Here is a 14,735-nt window from a genome sequence, read left to right as displayed (position 1 = left end):
TATTCATCAATATATGTGAGTTTTAGCGCCCCCTGTCTTACCTCCCTCTTTGTCTGATGGTCTTTATTTCAGGGAGCCTGGAAGTCCCCTTAATCAGCCTGTTATTATTTTTTCAGTTGATAAGGACCATTTATATTTAGATTGAAGAATTTCATCAGAAACATTTTACTCACACACACACACCTCTGCCCTGCCTATTGAGCTAGCTGGTTAGCAGTCATGTTAGCCAGAGTATGTTAGGTGCACAAATATACACTGCTCAAAAAAATTAAAGGAACACTTTGAAAACACATCAGATTTCAATGTGAAAAAGAAATATGTTGGATATCTATACTGATATGGACAGTTTAATGTCTTAGGAACAAAAGGATGGCACATCTTTTGATGGAAATAAAAGTTTTCAGCCTACAGAAGGCTCAATATATAGACACCCCAAAAATCTAAGTGAAAAAATGATGTGGCAGGTTAGTCCATTTTGCCAAAATTCAATTTCTGCAACTCAAAATGCTTCTCATTATCTTGTGTGGCCCCCACGTGCTTGTATGCATGCTTGACAACGTCGCGGCATGCTCCTAATGAGACGACGGATGGTGTCTTGTGGGATGTCCTCCCAGATCTGTCTAAGGGCATCAGTGAGCTCCTGTAAAGTCTGAGGAGCAACCTGACGACGTCTGATGGACCGAAACATTATGTCCCAGAGGTGTTCTATCGGGTTTAGGTCAGGTGATCGTGAGGGCCATTCGATTGTATCAATTCCTTCATCCTCCAGATACTGCCTGCACACACTTGCCACATGAGGCCGGGCATTGTCGTGCATCAGGAGGAACCCAGGACCTACAGCACCAGCGTAGGGTCTGACCATGGGTTCAAGGATTTCATCCCGATACCTAATGGCAGTAAGACTGCCGTTCTCTAGCCTGTAGAGGTCTGTGCGTCCCTCCATGGATATGCCTCCCCAGACCATCACTGACCCACCACCGAATCGGTCATGCTGAACGATGTTGCAGGCAGCATAGCGTTCTCCTTGGCTTCTCCAGACCCTTTCACGTCTATCACAGGTGCTCATGGTGAACGTGCTCTCATCTGTGAAAAGCACGGGGCGCCAGTGGCGGACATGCCAATTCTGGTGTTCTATGGCAAATGCCAATCGAGCTCCGCGGTGCTGGGCAGTGAGCACAGGGCACATTACAGGACATCGCGCCCTGAGGCCACCCTCATGAAGTCTGTTTCGGACTGTTTGGGCAGAAACATTCACACCAGTGGCCTGCTGCAGGTCATTCTGTAGGGCTCGGGCAGTGCTCAACCTGTTCCTCCTTGCACAAAGCAGCAGATATCGGTCCTGCTGATGGGTTGAGGACCGTCTACGGCCCTGTCCAGCTCTCCTAGAGTAACTGCCTGTCTCCTGGAATCTCCTCCATGTTCTGGAGATTGTGCTGGGAGACGCATCAAATCTCCTTGCAGCGGCACGTGTGGATGTGCCATCCTGGCGGAGTTGGACAATCTGTGCAACTTCTGTAGGGTTAAGAAATCGCCTCATGCTCCCAGTCGTGATAATGCCCCTAGCTAAAGCCAACACTAGTGGAAAACCAGTTCAAAAAGATCAAGAGGGAGAAACTTGAAATGGCCTCCACATGCAAAACCAGTCCTGTTTTGGGGGTCGTCTCATTGTTGCCCCTCTAGTGCACCTGTTGATAATTCCATCAACACCAATGCAGCTGAAACTGATTAACAACCCCCTCTGCCACTTAACTGACCAAATCATTATCAGAAAAGTGCAATTGAATTCATGCCATACCCTGATAAAAAACTGTTCCTTTAATTTTTTTGAGCAGTGTACATCTAACCAATGAAGTGTCAATTTGTGAGTGTTTGTCTGCCAATGATATCCAGTAGAGTCGCTGCAGGGAAAGTGAGGACAGGAATCGGCAATCTTTTTACACACTCTCTTTATACATGAAGGTTTCTCTGGAGTTTTTCCTCATCTTCCTAGAGAGCTTTGTATGTGGTATTGGGCTATATACAAATAACATGTACATGACTCGTTTTCACTCTGAGCTCACTAATGCCCCCTGGTGGGAAACATGTAGGAAAGACCTTTGCTGTAAAACAATGGATCTAATTTAGTTCTTGATTAACACACACATTTCCTCACATTCTTTGCGAGTGTACAGACCACAAACAATGTTGTTAAACAAGAAGAGAAGATTTGGGGTAAACAGTGACAGAAAACAAAAAGAAAAGTATGAATGCAAGAGGAGTTAGAAGTTACTTGTGTGTTTCCAGTTCAGTCTCAGGTGATTGATGCGCCTCAGACAATTGTAGCAGCGCTTGGTGATGACATCATTCTGCCATGTCGCCTGGAACCTCCTGCTGATGCATTTGGCACGATGGTAGAGTGGACGAGACCTGATCTGAGGTCAGAGGTTATACACATATGGCGTAATGGTTTGGAGCTTCTGGGTCATCAAAACCCAGCATACAGAGGAAGAACGTCACTGTTCAGGGAGAACCTGAAGCACGGAAATGTTTCACTGAAACTCTCCAATGTGAAACTCTCTGATGGAGGAACATACATGTGCATTGTTTCCATGCATGGACGCTGTTACTTTGAGCTGACTGTTGGTAAGTAGAAACATGTTCATGATTGGTTCGCATTTGTTTATTAATATTTATGATCTGAGGACACATGGACATGTGAGTGTAAGAACATCTCTGTGGTTCCTCCTCTCTCCTCATCCTCAGGCTCAGCGTCGTCCCCTGTGATAAAGATCAGTAAATCCAATGATGCAGTGATGTTAGAGTGTGAATCTGCAGGCTGGTATCCAGAGCCTGAGGTGCTGTGGCTGGACGCTGAAGGAAACATCGTCTCTGCTGGACCTACAGAGACGCTCAGAGGTCCTGATGGTCTCTATAATGTCAGCAGCTCAGTGACTGTGGACAACAAACACGGCAACACATTCACCTGTAAACTACAAGAGAACAAAACCAACCAGACCAGAGAGGCACAGATAGACGTTTCAGGTGAGGACACGTCTTCTAAATGAGCCGATCCTTGTCTTGATCCATGAGCAGCTATGATGGACATTTGGTCAATCTGTCCTCAGCTTTACATTTGAACTTCTAAAGACCTCTCAGGATCTCAGTCCTGTCCTCATTAAGTGACTGGTTGACTCATTTCACCATCGACAAATACAGTTTAGACTGACTGTGTCCACATGTGAGGGGGTCATGATGTCTGTGTCCACTTTGACTGAAGCATCATGGACACCAGTGTTCAAGCCTACAAGAGGCTTTGATCCTGTTCATAGATTTTCTTCTGTTGTGTGTTTCATCATTTCAGATCATTTCTCCAAGTCCAACAATGATCATCTCTCTATCATTCTCATCATGTCCATTGGGTTGGTCGTGGTGGCCATATTCTTACACTTGAAGTTCCACAGAAGTCGAGCAGTAAGTGACTTCATCACATCCATTGGACATATTGTGATTTGATTTCATTATTCGTAGTGATGCAATACACTGCATTTTACACAAACACACTCATTTGCAGAGTTATTAGTGGAATAAGATTCACTTTGACAGTCACAGTTTTCCTTTTAAGAGATTGATTATCCTCAAAAATAATGAGAAGATAATAAAGTAAAGTTAAGTGAACATCAAGCCATAAGCACACGCACAAGCTTGCGCGCACGCACACACATACACACACACACACAGCCTTCTCTTGTGTATATTGACTTCATACATGTGGTCAATATACGATGAGTATGTGGATGTTTAAATGTTTATTTAGATGTTTGATCCTTTTCTCTACATGGTGTTCATCTGATTTGTTTCAGTTTGTTTCTGTCAGATAAATTGAGTTTTTCCTCTGAGAGCAGGAAGACTCAAGTCCTTTTCAGACCAAAACCAGAACCACCCACAGGTCCAAAACCAACAGAGACAAATGTTCTCCTTTATGATGGCAGGAAGGAGACATTTGAACAGAGACACATCCTGTATTGATCATCTGTGTGTCTGATAGGGGCAGAACGACTTTCGAGAGGTTACCAGCAAGATCAGGGAGATGATTTCTCAGAGAAAACTAAGAGAGGTAAAGAAACAAAAACATGACAACAACATGAGAAGAACATCAGCTCAACATGGTTTAATCTTCTTCCTCCAGGTGGAGAAAATCCTACATGAGGCTCAGCAGGGACTGCTGAGGAAAAGAGCTGAGGATAAAAAGAGACAATCTCACTTTCAGAGTAGTGAGAGTGTAAGTGAGCTTTCTTAGTTTTTTTTTCTTTTGTTTGTTTTTTGTTTATCCTCTTTCCATTTTTTCGGGTTGTGTTGTGCTTTTAGTTGTTTGGTTTGATTGTTTTTTCCCATAGCTGGATGTCATGGATGTTGTTTGTTCTGACTCCTGATCTGGTATCGATCGATCAAGAAAAAGCTTTTGATCGTGCTGAACACAAATATTGATGAAGTTGTTTGACTGCATTTGGTTTTAATTGCGGTTTTGTCAGTAACATGAAAATCTAGTCTATTGTGACATTCTGAATTTTCATGATGCGTTCATCTGAAGCTTGAGTTCAACTTCTACAGAGCCAGAGAAATATTTCGACACATTTACAGACGTGTGGTGTCATGAGAATGTTCTGTGTTCTGATGTGGAGGAGGAGGTCTTCTTTGGACGAGTGCTGTCATGAATGTTAATATATATGTGCACATGTGTATGCAAATATATGTTTATGAAATGGATTATATTTTTATAATCTGATGATCGTCTCAGAATCTTGAAGGGAGACAATCGACAGAATCTTACAACTTTGTGTTCTTTATATTCTTGTATTTTTGTATTTCTCATAAACGTTGTTGTTAAATGGTCCTCTTCAACACTCTCTTTGTCTTTGTGTCCACAGTATGTTAGCTGCACAAATATACATCTAACCAATAAAGTGTTTGTCTACCATTGATATCCAGTAGAGTCGCTGCAGGGGAAGTGATGACAGGAACCGGAAATCTTTTGACACACTCTCTTTATACATGAAGGTTTCTCTGGAGTTTCTCTGAAGGCTTCTCTGGAGTCTCTGACCAACATATTTGTGTGTCCGTATACAGTATCAGTCAATCAAAGCAGTTAGGTCTTTAGGTGAAGGAGCATTGAACCAACAGGCTTCTGTACCTGTACAAACCTCACACAGCGTAAAGGAGCCGTGACACAGAGCCGGGACCTCCATGCTGTCTGGTTGTCAGCTGACAGGTCTTTGACTGACAGGTCCATATGAAGCTGGAGATCCTCCTCTTCCTGTGGTGTGTTTGAGGTGCTGCAGCAGCTTTGACCTTCATTTCAGATACAAACAGAGGTCAAACTTCTTTCACTTTGAGCTCTTTTGCACGTCTTGAGAAAAACACTGCGTCTTTGTTTCAGCATTTTGTCTGTGACGGTCAAAGGCTCCTTGCTCAAAGGCACGTTGTCAAAGTTAGGGCTTACCTGATGCTGATTATCAAACAATATATACATTTAATATATATCGTTTTTTCAGAATTATAGATCATCATACATTAATATTCATACATTGTACAAAAGGCTACATTGTTGTACAAATCCAATGTCCCTCTCTACACACACCTTCCATCACCTGAAGAGGCTCACCAGTCTGCTGCTGCCCCCTGCAGTAAATCAACAGAACTGTCATCTATCTCATGAGGACTTCCTGTTTCCTCTGATGTTTCACTTCAGGTGATGAACTGAATTAGTTTGTCAGGTTTGATGAAGGAAAACAAGCCTCATGTCTGCACTACATATTTAGTTTGGAGAGAAGAACAGATTGTAACTCTTTACTTAAAGCTGCAGGACCTATACAGATGAATGAGTTACAGTTGGCTGATTGATAAAGTGATAGAAGGACTTTGAGCTTTTGATAGATGAGCAGAGTTGAAGGAGGTGCAGAAAGACTCAAGTCCACCATCAGAAAAACACTTCAGTAAAATCATTTAGCTGCTGCTGATAATTGTACTTTAGTTTAGTTCATTTATATTGTTCCTGACTTCACAGCGTTTTGGTTTGGATGGAATTTTAGACTTCCAGGATGTTTCCTCTGAAGTCTGATCTGTCCTGGAAATTTACACTCAGATCCCTCGATGCCTCGCATTTTCTTCTCACGACTTCCCTCCTTCTCTTAAGAAGCTGCTTTGCAGGTAACTAAAAACAAAAACACATAAGTGAAACGTGTGTGTGTGTGTGTGTGTGTGTGTGTGTGTGTGTGTGTGTGTGTGCGTGTGTGTGCACGCGTGTGTGTTACATTCCTTTGGTTGTATCTATAACATTACTGTTATGAAGAGGTAATACTACTTAGACCTTTGCTTAAAGAAATACATCTTTACCTGCTTTATTCCAAAACAAACGTAGGCTCAGTGGCATAAGGTGTGTGTGGTGTCATGGAGAATGGTGACATCATTTGATCCATACACTTACCTTGAAATGCACTTATTATATGGAATGAGCCTCTAAATCACACAAACAATTAAAGGAAACTTTCGTTGTTTAAAATTATACAAATCCCTGTTAGGGTCCAAAGTTAAATTACAAAAACAAGGATATTTCCTTTTGTTTGCACACGGCACACTACTACCCCTTACCGATAGTGGCGCTGCGTGCAAACGTCAACTGTTAGCTGACTACTACAGGCTAAACCTAACTGTGATGGCAAGATGGTAAGCGGAGATAGGGGAGGGGGGAGTATGAGCAGTCCAAATCCACTTCAGTCGTGGCTCCAGAGGGGAACTAAAAGGACGAAGTCTGCGGATCAGAAGGAGGATATTTTAAACAGCCTGAACGACGGTGAACGGAGTGCGAACGTTAGCAGCAACATAATCAGTGTGAAGTGTCCACAGCACCGGGAGCTGGCTGCAAAAAGCGCAAAACAATACAGAAAAATGACCCGAGTTATATCAACCTGGGATTCAGCTGGAGCGGGACGGAGGACGAGCCAAAAAGACAGTGTGTGTGTGTGTAGTGATGATCTCAGCAATGAGTCCGTGAAACCATTGCATCTCAAACTGCATCTTACAACAAAACACACAATGCTGAAAGACAAACCAGTGGAGTTTTGTGTACGCAAACGTGATAAACTGAGGCAGTCCACATGCGCAATTTAGTTCCGTGGTGCACCTGTGGTTTAAGCACAGGAGGCTTCTTATCATGCCCAGCCTCCGCATAGCGAAGGCAGGTAAGCCGCACACAATTGATGAACAGCTGTGTTTACCATTAGCAAAAGAGATGATACACATTATGTGTGGCGAGAAGAGCGCCAAACAGTTAAATTTGGTGCCACTTTCAAATGACACAGTGTCGCGGAGAATAGGAGCCATAGCAGATGACGTCAGGAAGACACTGATTGAACGCATTAAAAATAGTCGCTATTATTCCATCGAACTGGACGAGACTACTGATGATGCAGGTTTGGCCAATTTGCTTGTTTATGTCAGATATGAGCATGATGGTGCAGCTTAGGAGGACTTTCTGTTCTGTCAGGCCTATAAGAGTTATACATAGTTGCCAAAATGCTGTGTGTTTGAAGTACAGTTGGTAGTGTTTTTGATTTATGTTCTCATATGCTGTGTGTGTGTGTGTTTGTATGTATGCGTGTTTGTGAATGAAATGCAGTTGTTATTAATGTTCTCGTGTGTGTGTGTGTGTGTGTGTGTGTGTGTAGGGAGGGACCGCCCCATATAGGAGAGTTGTTCATATGAGAGTTCTAGTACCAATTTGTACAATGTGGCTGTGACTGACAAAGGCCAAATTAAATAATATTCTTATGAGGAATAAATGTGCTTCCTGTGTGTATTTTGCATGGCAGCTGAAGAGGCTCGGCCTACGCTACTGTATTTTAACATCGGCCATAGTGATGGTACTTGGAGAGCCAAATATTTTCTGAGGTGGTACGCGATGTAAAAAATTTGTGAACCACTGTTGTGTAGGATTGTACAGACATCTATATATCTATCTATCTATTCTGGGAAAATGACACAAGTCATCGACTTTTCGTGGCGTATGAGGAAGTGTTGTGAGGGCGATTCCAGTCCAGTAGGTGGAAGCATTTACATTTTTTGTGTACAGGCCACAAACAATGTTGTAGAAAAGGGAGATACGTGTTTTGGTAAACAGGGGCAGAAAACAAAAGGAGGAGTATGAATGTATGACGAGTTAGAAGTCATTTACGTGTTCCCAGCTCCGCCTCCCCCCCACCCCTAAATGTCTTTTGAGTTCGGCAGGCTGCTACATGTGAAAGTGAAAGTGTTGTTTGCGTTGACTTTTTCAACATGTTGAGGTAGGAAATCTTTATTATTTAAGTGAATTAATATCACAGCGTCACGCGTAATGAGTTATTATACATCTGATTTTTACGTTCACTTCTTAGCGGTGGACTTTATAACTTTATATTACAAACAAGATCTAATGTAGCTCTTTACTTCCGCCTCTGGTCTCGTTTCAACACCACTCTTTGTGCAGCTGTAATGGTTATTTAAGTTTCATATGGTGTGACAAGATTCATATTATTTGTGTGATTACAAAATTACTACTTCGCAGACATGTACAAGCTGATCGCTTCTATTTTAAAGCTGATCAGATGATCTGACTGAGATTTGTTTCTCTGCGCTCAGGTGAGTTGTGGTCGTTTGAAGGTGAATTCTAACACACACACACACACACACACACACACACACACACACACACACACACACACACACACACATACATATGCACACACACACACACATACATATGCACACACGCACACACACACACACACACACACACACCGCTAATACTACACATCCCAAAATGCTTTGCGAGTGCGTTCCCTGTCACATCACGAGCCAACTCGATTTGTTCAACCTGCAGCTTCAGGGGCGGGACCGCGTCATCGCAGGCATGTACGCTGCGGTGAGCGCTCTTCAAACTAGAGATGGGATTTTTGGCTCTTTGGAGGGAGCCGTTCATTTGGGATCCGTTCACTTCAAAGAGCCGTTCAAAAAACTGGCTCATTTGGCTCTTTTCTATATATTCACTTTTTAAGAAGCCAGTCTGGGGTTAATTCCTATTATCCTGTAAATAAGAAAGAAGGGAGGAATGATGGGCTGAGATTTGGATCAGAATAATTTCTAACTTAGATTTCCCACAAATATTTGAATTTGAATTATTCTATAGTATAGATTATAGCTTCATTTGACATGTGTGGACAAGATTTTTTAAGTCTGATTGACAGTGAGATGACAATTTACTCATTGTATAAAGTGTGTGTACGCGCGTAAACCTACTTTGACTTATTTTACTTATCCAACACCTTAATACTTACAAATACATACAAAAAGCCCAAAGCAAGCTACAAAGAAGTTGCAAAAGCTTTTAGTGCAAGAAATTCAAGAACATTACAATACAGATTTCAAGAATCATACAAAAAAAACCTCAATACAAACAATATTATATAACACAGGCTTATAATAAAGGTGCACATTTTAAAGAAAACAATAACTAATATAAATGACAAAATATTTGCATACAAAACTCTAAAACAATACTTCAAGTGTTATCAAAACATATAAAACTGCAATAAATTGAGAAAAAATGTGCATACACGCTACTGGAAATACTGGTACAAACTGTACACTAGACTAAAACCATAACCATAACTCAAATAACAACATCAACTGTAGACAAAATAAAAAATAAATAAAATAAATAATAAAGCAGCAATAATAAACCATGCTTTACGGCCTCTCTTTCTTGTCCCTTGGCAAATTTGCATTGAGGAAGGTAAGTGCCCTTATTTTTTCGGGCTTGAGGCGACTTCTCTCTGTAATTATTTGTCCTGTTTTAGAGAAAATTCTCTCGGATGGAACTGATGTAGCCACGACACAAAGCTTCTTAGCCATGAGTTGGCTAAGCCTGGGGTACACAAGGACCCGACTTTTCCACCACTTCCACCACCACTACTTAAATAAGCGCTCCTCGCAGGTGAGGCGTGGAGAGAGCGTGGACAGTGGAGGGAGGAGCTTTTGTAAGCATCTGTTTGCTAGAGGCATAATCGCAGGGAGAGAGAAAAAAAATGAACGAAAAAAAGAACGGCTCCCAACCAATCGCGACCTGGCTCTCATCGTTCATGTTAATGAGCCGTTCAACTGGATCGTTCGTGAACGTCACATCTCTACTTCAAACTAAGTTTTGCCTGTGGGAGAGTAGGACGCTGCAAGGATACTCGGGCCATTTTCCGTGCCGCCAAACCATGAAAGAGCAGGTCTCTACCTCCGTGTTGCCAAGTGCACAGTTTGCTCAACAAATCTACGTACTCAGCGGCGAGTTTACGATTTGCCGACTTTGAAACCCAGAAATGTAGGTTTGGAGTGCTTAGTAATTAGTTTGCATTTGACGTGGAACGCGCATCAACCAACCTCCAAATGGAGCTGATTGAACTCCAGTGTGTGTAGTGACACGCTCAAGTCAAAGTATGACTCTGTTTCCTCGTTTCATACCAGACACAATTCCCCAACAACTCCGTCCCCAAGCTGCTCAAACGCTCTCTATGTTCGGCAGCACAGATCTATGTGCGTCAGAGGAAATCAGAGTTTAGCAAACTGAGCCTTTCTTTCTGCACTTCTGTCTTGCCTGACCTAGAATAGTTGAATTGATGGATTTTCATTGAGGGAAATTATTATTTTATTTGGGTTGTTCTGTTGTTCTGTGAAAAAAAAGTTTCCAGTGAAAAAGAACTTGAAAGGTTACAGATAGAGAGAGGCATAATAATTATTTTCTTTTATTTATTTAGATAAGAATAAGAAATGAATGTCACTCTTATTTGACACTCGGTTTCTCATGTGTTAGTAATAAGCTGTGCTTGTTCCAGACCTAATGTTTAAGCTAAACTTAAGTATGTTTCCATATGAAAAACTGAATCATTATATATCGGGAGAGAAGGGAAAACAAACACAATTGTAGTCCTATTTTCAAGAGATATGGAGTCTGGCCCACGACTGAATCCCAGTTTTTTATTTTGGCCCACTGAGTATTTGAGTTTGACACCCCTGCTTTATATGATAATCAAACTTAACTGGAAGATGTGGAGCTTAATTTCCAAATGCTAATGCTAACTTGTTTTAGGACCTCATTAATGAGACACAATCCTATTGATTATGTCCATGTATGAACTTGATTACAGTAAGAACAAAGTAAAGGCATGAGGCTGAATATGGTGCAGTGTGTCTGATGAATGCCATCACCTCAACCTTTAACTGTCATTGTTATTGTCCTAAATACTATTTTATAACTGATGTGAAGCCAATAAAGAAGTTTTGTTTTTCATTTCTCAGATCTTCTGGATGTTGTCTGTTCTGCTTTGGATATTCGCTGCCAGCTTTCATCTCCAAAGTCACCTGAGCAGAGGTACATTCATACTTATACCAGACGTACAGTAGCTCTGCAGTACTTTGAGGTGAAGTGATGCAGATTTCATGTTAGTTCATAACAAATCACCTTTAACTGAGTGTATAGATTCTGGACAGTAAAGACTGGATGCTGAATTAATTGACCAATATTCATCAATATATGTGAGTTTTAGCGCCCCCTGTCTTCCCTCCCTCTTTGTCTGATGGTCTTTATTTCAGGGAGCCTGGAAGTCCCCTTAATCAGCCTGTTATAGTTTTTTCAGTTGATAAGGACCATTGTTATTTAGATTGAAGAATTTCATCAAAAACATTTTACTCACACACACACACCTCTGCCCTGCCTATTGAGCTAGCTGGTTAGCAGTCATGTTAGCCACAGTATGTTAGGTGCACAAATATACATCTAACCAAGGAAGTGTCAATTTGTGCGTTATGTGAGTGTTTGTCTGCCAATGATATCCTGTAGAGTCGCTGCAGGGGAAGTGAGGACAGGAATCGGCAATCTTTTTACACACTCTCTTTATACATGAAGGTTTCTCTGGAGTTTTTCCTCATCTTCCTAGAGAGCTTTGTATGTGGTATTGGGCTATATACAAATAACATGTACATGACTCGTTTTCACTCTGAGCTCACTAATGCCCCCTGGTGGGAAACATGTAGGAAAGACTATTACTGTAAAACAATGGATCTAATTTAATTCTTGATTAACACAAACATTTCCTCACATTCTTTGCGAGTGAACAGACCACAAACAATGTTGTTAAACAAGAAGAGAAGATTTGGGGTAAACAGTGACAGAAAACAAAAAGAAAAGTATGAATGCAAGAGGAGTTAGAAGTTTCTTGTGTGTTTCCAGTTCAGTCTCAGGTGAGTGATGAGCCTCAGCCAATAGCAGCAGCGCTTGGTGATGACATCATTCTGCCATGTCGCCTGGAACCTCCTGCTGATGCATTTGGCACGATTGTAGAGTGGAGGAGACCTGATCTGAGGTCAGGGGTTATACACATATGGCTTAATGGTTTGGAGCTTCTGGATCATCAAAACCCAGCATACAGAGGAAGAACGTCACTGTTCAGGGAGGAACTGAAGCACGGAAATGTTTCACTGAAACTCTCCAATGTGAAACTCTCTGATGAAGGAACATACATGTGCATTGTTTCCATGTATAGACGCTGTTACTTTGAGCTGACTGTTGGTAAGTAGAAACATGTTCATGATTGGTTCGCATTTGTTTATTAATATTTATGATCTGAGGACACATGGACATGTGAGTGTAAGAACATCACTGTGGTTCCTCCTCTCTCCTCATCCTCAGGCTCAGCGTCGTCCCCTGTGATAAAGATCAGTAAATCCAATGATGCAGTGATGTTAGAGTGTGAATCTGCAGGCTGGTATCCAGAGCCTGAGGTGCTGTGGCTGGACGCTGAGGGAAACATCGTCTCTGCTGGACCTACAGAGACGCTCAGAGGTCCTGATGGTCTCTATAATGTCAGCAGCTCAGTGTCTGTGGACAACAAACACGGCAACACATTCACCTGTAAACTACAAGAGAACAAAACCAACCAGACCAGAGAGGCACAGATACACGTTTCAGGTGAGGACACGTCTTCTAAATGAGCCGATCCTTGTTTTGATCCATGAGCAGCTATGATGGATATTTGGTCAATCTGTCCTCAGCTTTACATTTGAACTTCTAAAGACCTCTCAGGATCTCAGTCCTGTCCTCATTAAGTGACTGGTTGACTCATTTCACCATCGACAAATACAGTTTAGACTGACTGTGTCCACATGTGAGGGGGTCATGATGTCTGTGTCCACTTTGACTGAAGCATCATGGACACCAGTGTTCAAGCCAACAAGAGGCTTTGATCCTGTTCATAGATTTTCTTCTGTTGTGTGTTTCATCATTTCAGATCATTTCTCCAAGTCCAACAATGATCATCTCTCTATCATTCTCCTGTCGATCATGTCCATTGGGTTGGTCGTGGTGGCCATATTCTTACACTTGAAGTTCCACAGAAGACGAGCAGTAAGTGACTTCATCACATCCATTGGACATATTGTGATTTGATTTCATTATTCGTAGTGATGCAATACACTGCATTTTACACAAACACACTCATTTGCAGAGTTATTAGTGGAATAAGATTCACTTTGACAGTCACAGTTTTCCTTTTAAGAGATTGATTATCCTCAAAAATAATGAGAAGATAATAAAGTAAAGTTAAGTGAACATCAAGCCATAAGCACACGCACAAGCTTGCGCGCACGCACACACATACACACACACACACAGCCTTCTCTTGTGTATATTGACTTCATACATGTGGTCAATATACGATGAGTATGTGGATGTTTAAATGTTTATTTAGATGTTTGATCCTTTTCTCTACATGGTGTTCATCTGATTTGTTTCAGTTTGTTTCTGTCAGATAAATTGAGTTTTTCCTCTGAGAGCAGGAAGACTCAAGTCCTTTTCAGACCAAAACCAGAACCACCCACAGGTCCAAAACCAACAGAGACAAATGTTCTCCTTTATGATGGCAGGAAGGAGACATTTGAACAGAGACACATCCTGTATTGATCATCTGTGTGTCTGATAGGGGCAGAACGACTTTCGAGAGGTTCTCAGCAAGATCAGGGAGATGATTTCTCAGAGCAAACTAAGAGAGGTAAAGAAACAAAAACATGACAACAACATGAGAAGAACATCAGCTCAACATGGTTTAATCTTCCTCCTCCAGGTGGAGGAAATCCTAAATGAGGCTGAGCAGGAACTGCGGAGGAAAAGAGCTGAGGAAGAAAAAGAGACTCTCTCACTTTCAGAGTAGTGAGAGTGTAAGTGAGCTTTCTTTGTTTTTTTTTTCTTTTGTTTGTTTTTTGTCTATCCTCTTTCCATTTTTTCGGCTTGTTTTGTGCGTTTAGTTGTTTGGTTTGATTGTTTTCCCCATAGCTGGATGTCATGGATGTTGTTTGTTCTAACTCCTGATCTGGTATCGATCGATCAAGAAAAAGCTTTTGATCGTGCTGAACACAAATATTTATGAAGTTGTTTGACTGCATTTGGTTTTAATTGCGGTTTTGTCAGTAACATGAAAATCTAGTCTATTGTGACATTCTGAATTTTCATGATGCGTTCATCTGAAGCTTGAGTTCAACTTCTACAGAGCCAGAGAAATATTTCGACACATTTACAGACGTGTGGTGTCATGAGAATGTTCTGTGTTCTGATGTGGAGGAGGAGGTCTTCTTTGGACGAGTGCTGTCATGAATGTTAATATATATGTGCACATGTGTATGCAAATGTA

General features: G+C 41.6%; 1 protein-coding gene across 24 annotated transcripts in view; it reads left to right on the top strand.

Moving 5' to 3' along the window:
* The window catches only part of LOC143010661 (hemicentin-1-like), a 68,865-nt gene that overhangs the window by 26,436 nt on the left and 27,694 nt on the right, over nucleotides 1-14,735 (top strand). For 22 of the 24 annotated variants that reach the window (XM_076163106.1, XM_076163108.1, XM_076163109.1 and 19 more), the window contains 4 exons: nucleotides 2,284-2,622; nucleotides 2,743-3,021; nucleotides 12,284-12,622; nucleotides 12,743-13,021. In XM_076163106.1, coding sequence (XP_076019221.1) covers nucleotides 2,284-2,622; nucleotides 2,743-3,021; nucleotides 12,284-12,622; nucleotides 12,743-13,021 — 1,236 coding nt within the window. The remainder of the gene's footprint in view (nucleotides 1-2,283; nucleotides 2,623-2,742; nucleotides 3,022-12,283; nucleotides 12,623-12,742; nucleotides 13,022-14,735) is intronic. The other 2 variants (XM_076163119.1, XM_076163111.1) reach the window with 2 other exon arrangements.

This window comes from Genypterus blacodes, unplaced genomic scaffold, assembly GCF_046128005.1.
Source record: "Genypterus blacodes isolate CSIRO-AG114 ecotype Tasmania unplaced genomic scaffold, CSIRO-AGI_Gbla_v1 ptg000129l_1, whole genome shotgun sequence".
Taxonomy (NCBI): Eukaryota; Metazoa; Chordata; class Actinopteri; order Ophidiiformes; family Ophidiidae; genus Genypterus; species Genypterus blacodes.
Note: the sequence above shows the minus strand (reverse complement) of the source record. Positions and strands in the feature narration are given on the sequence as shown.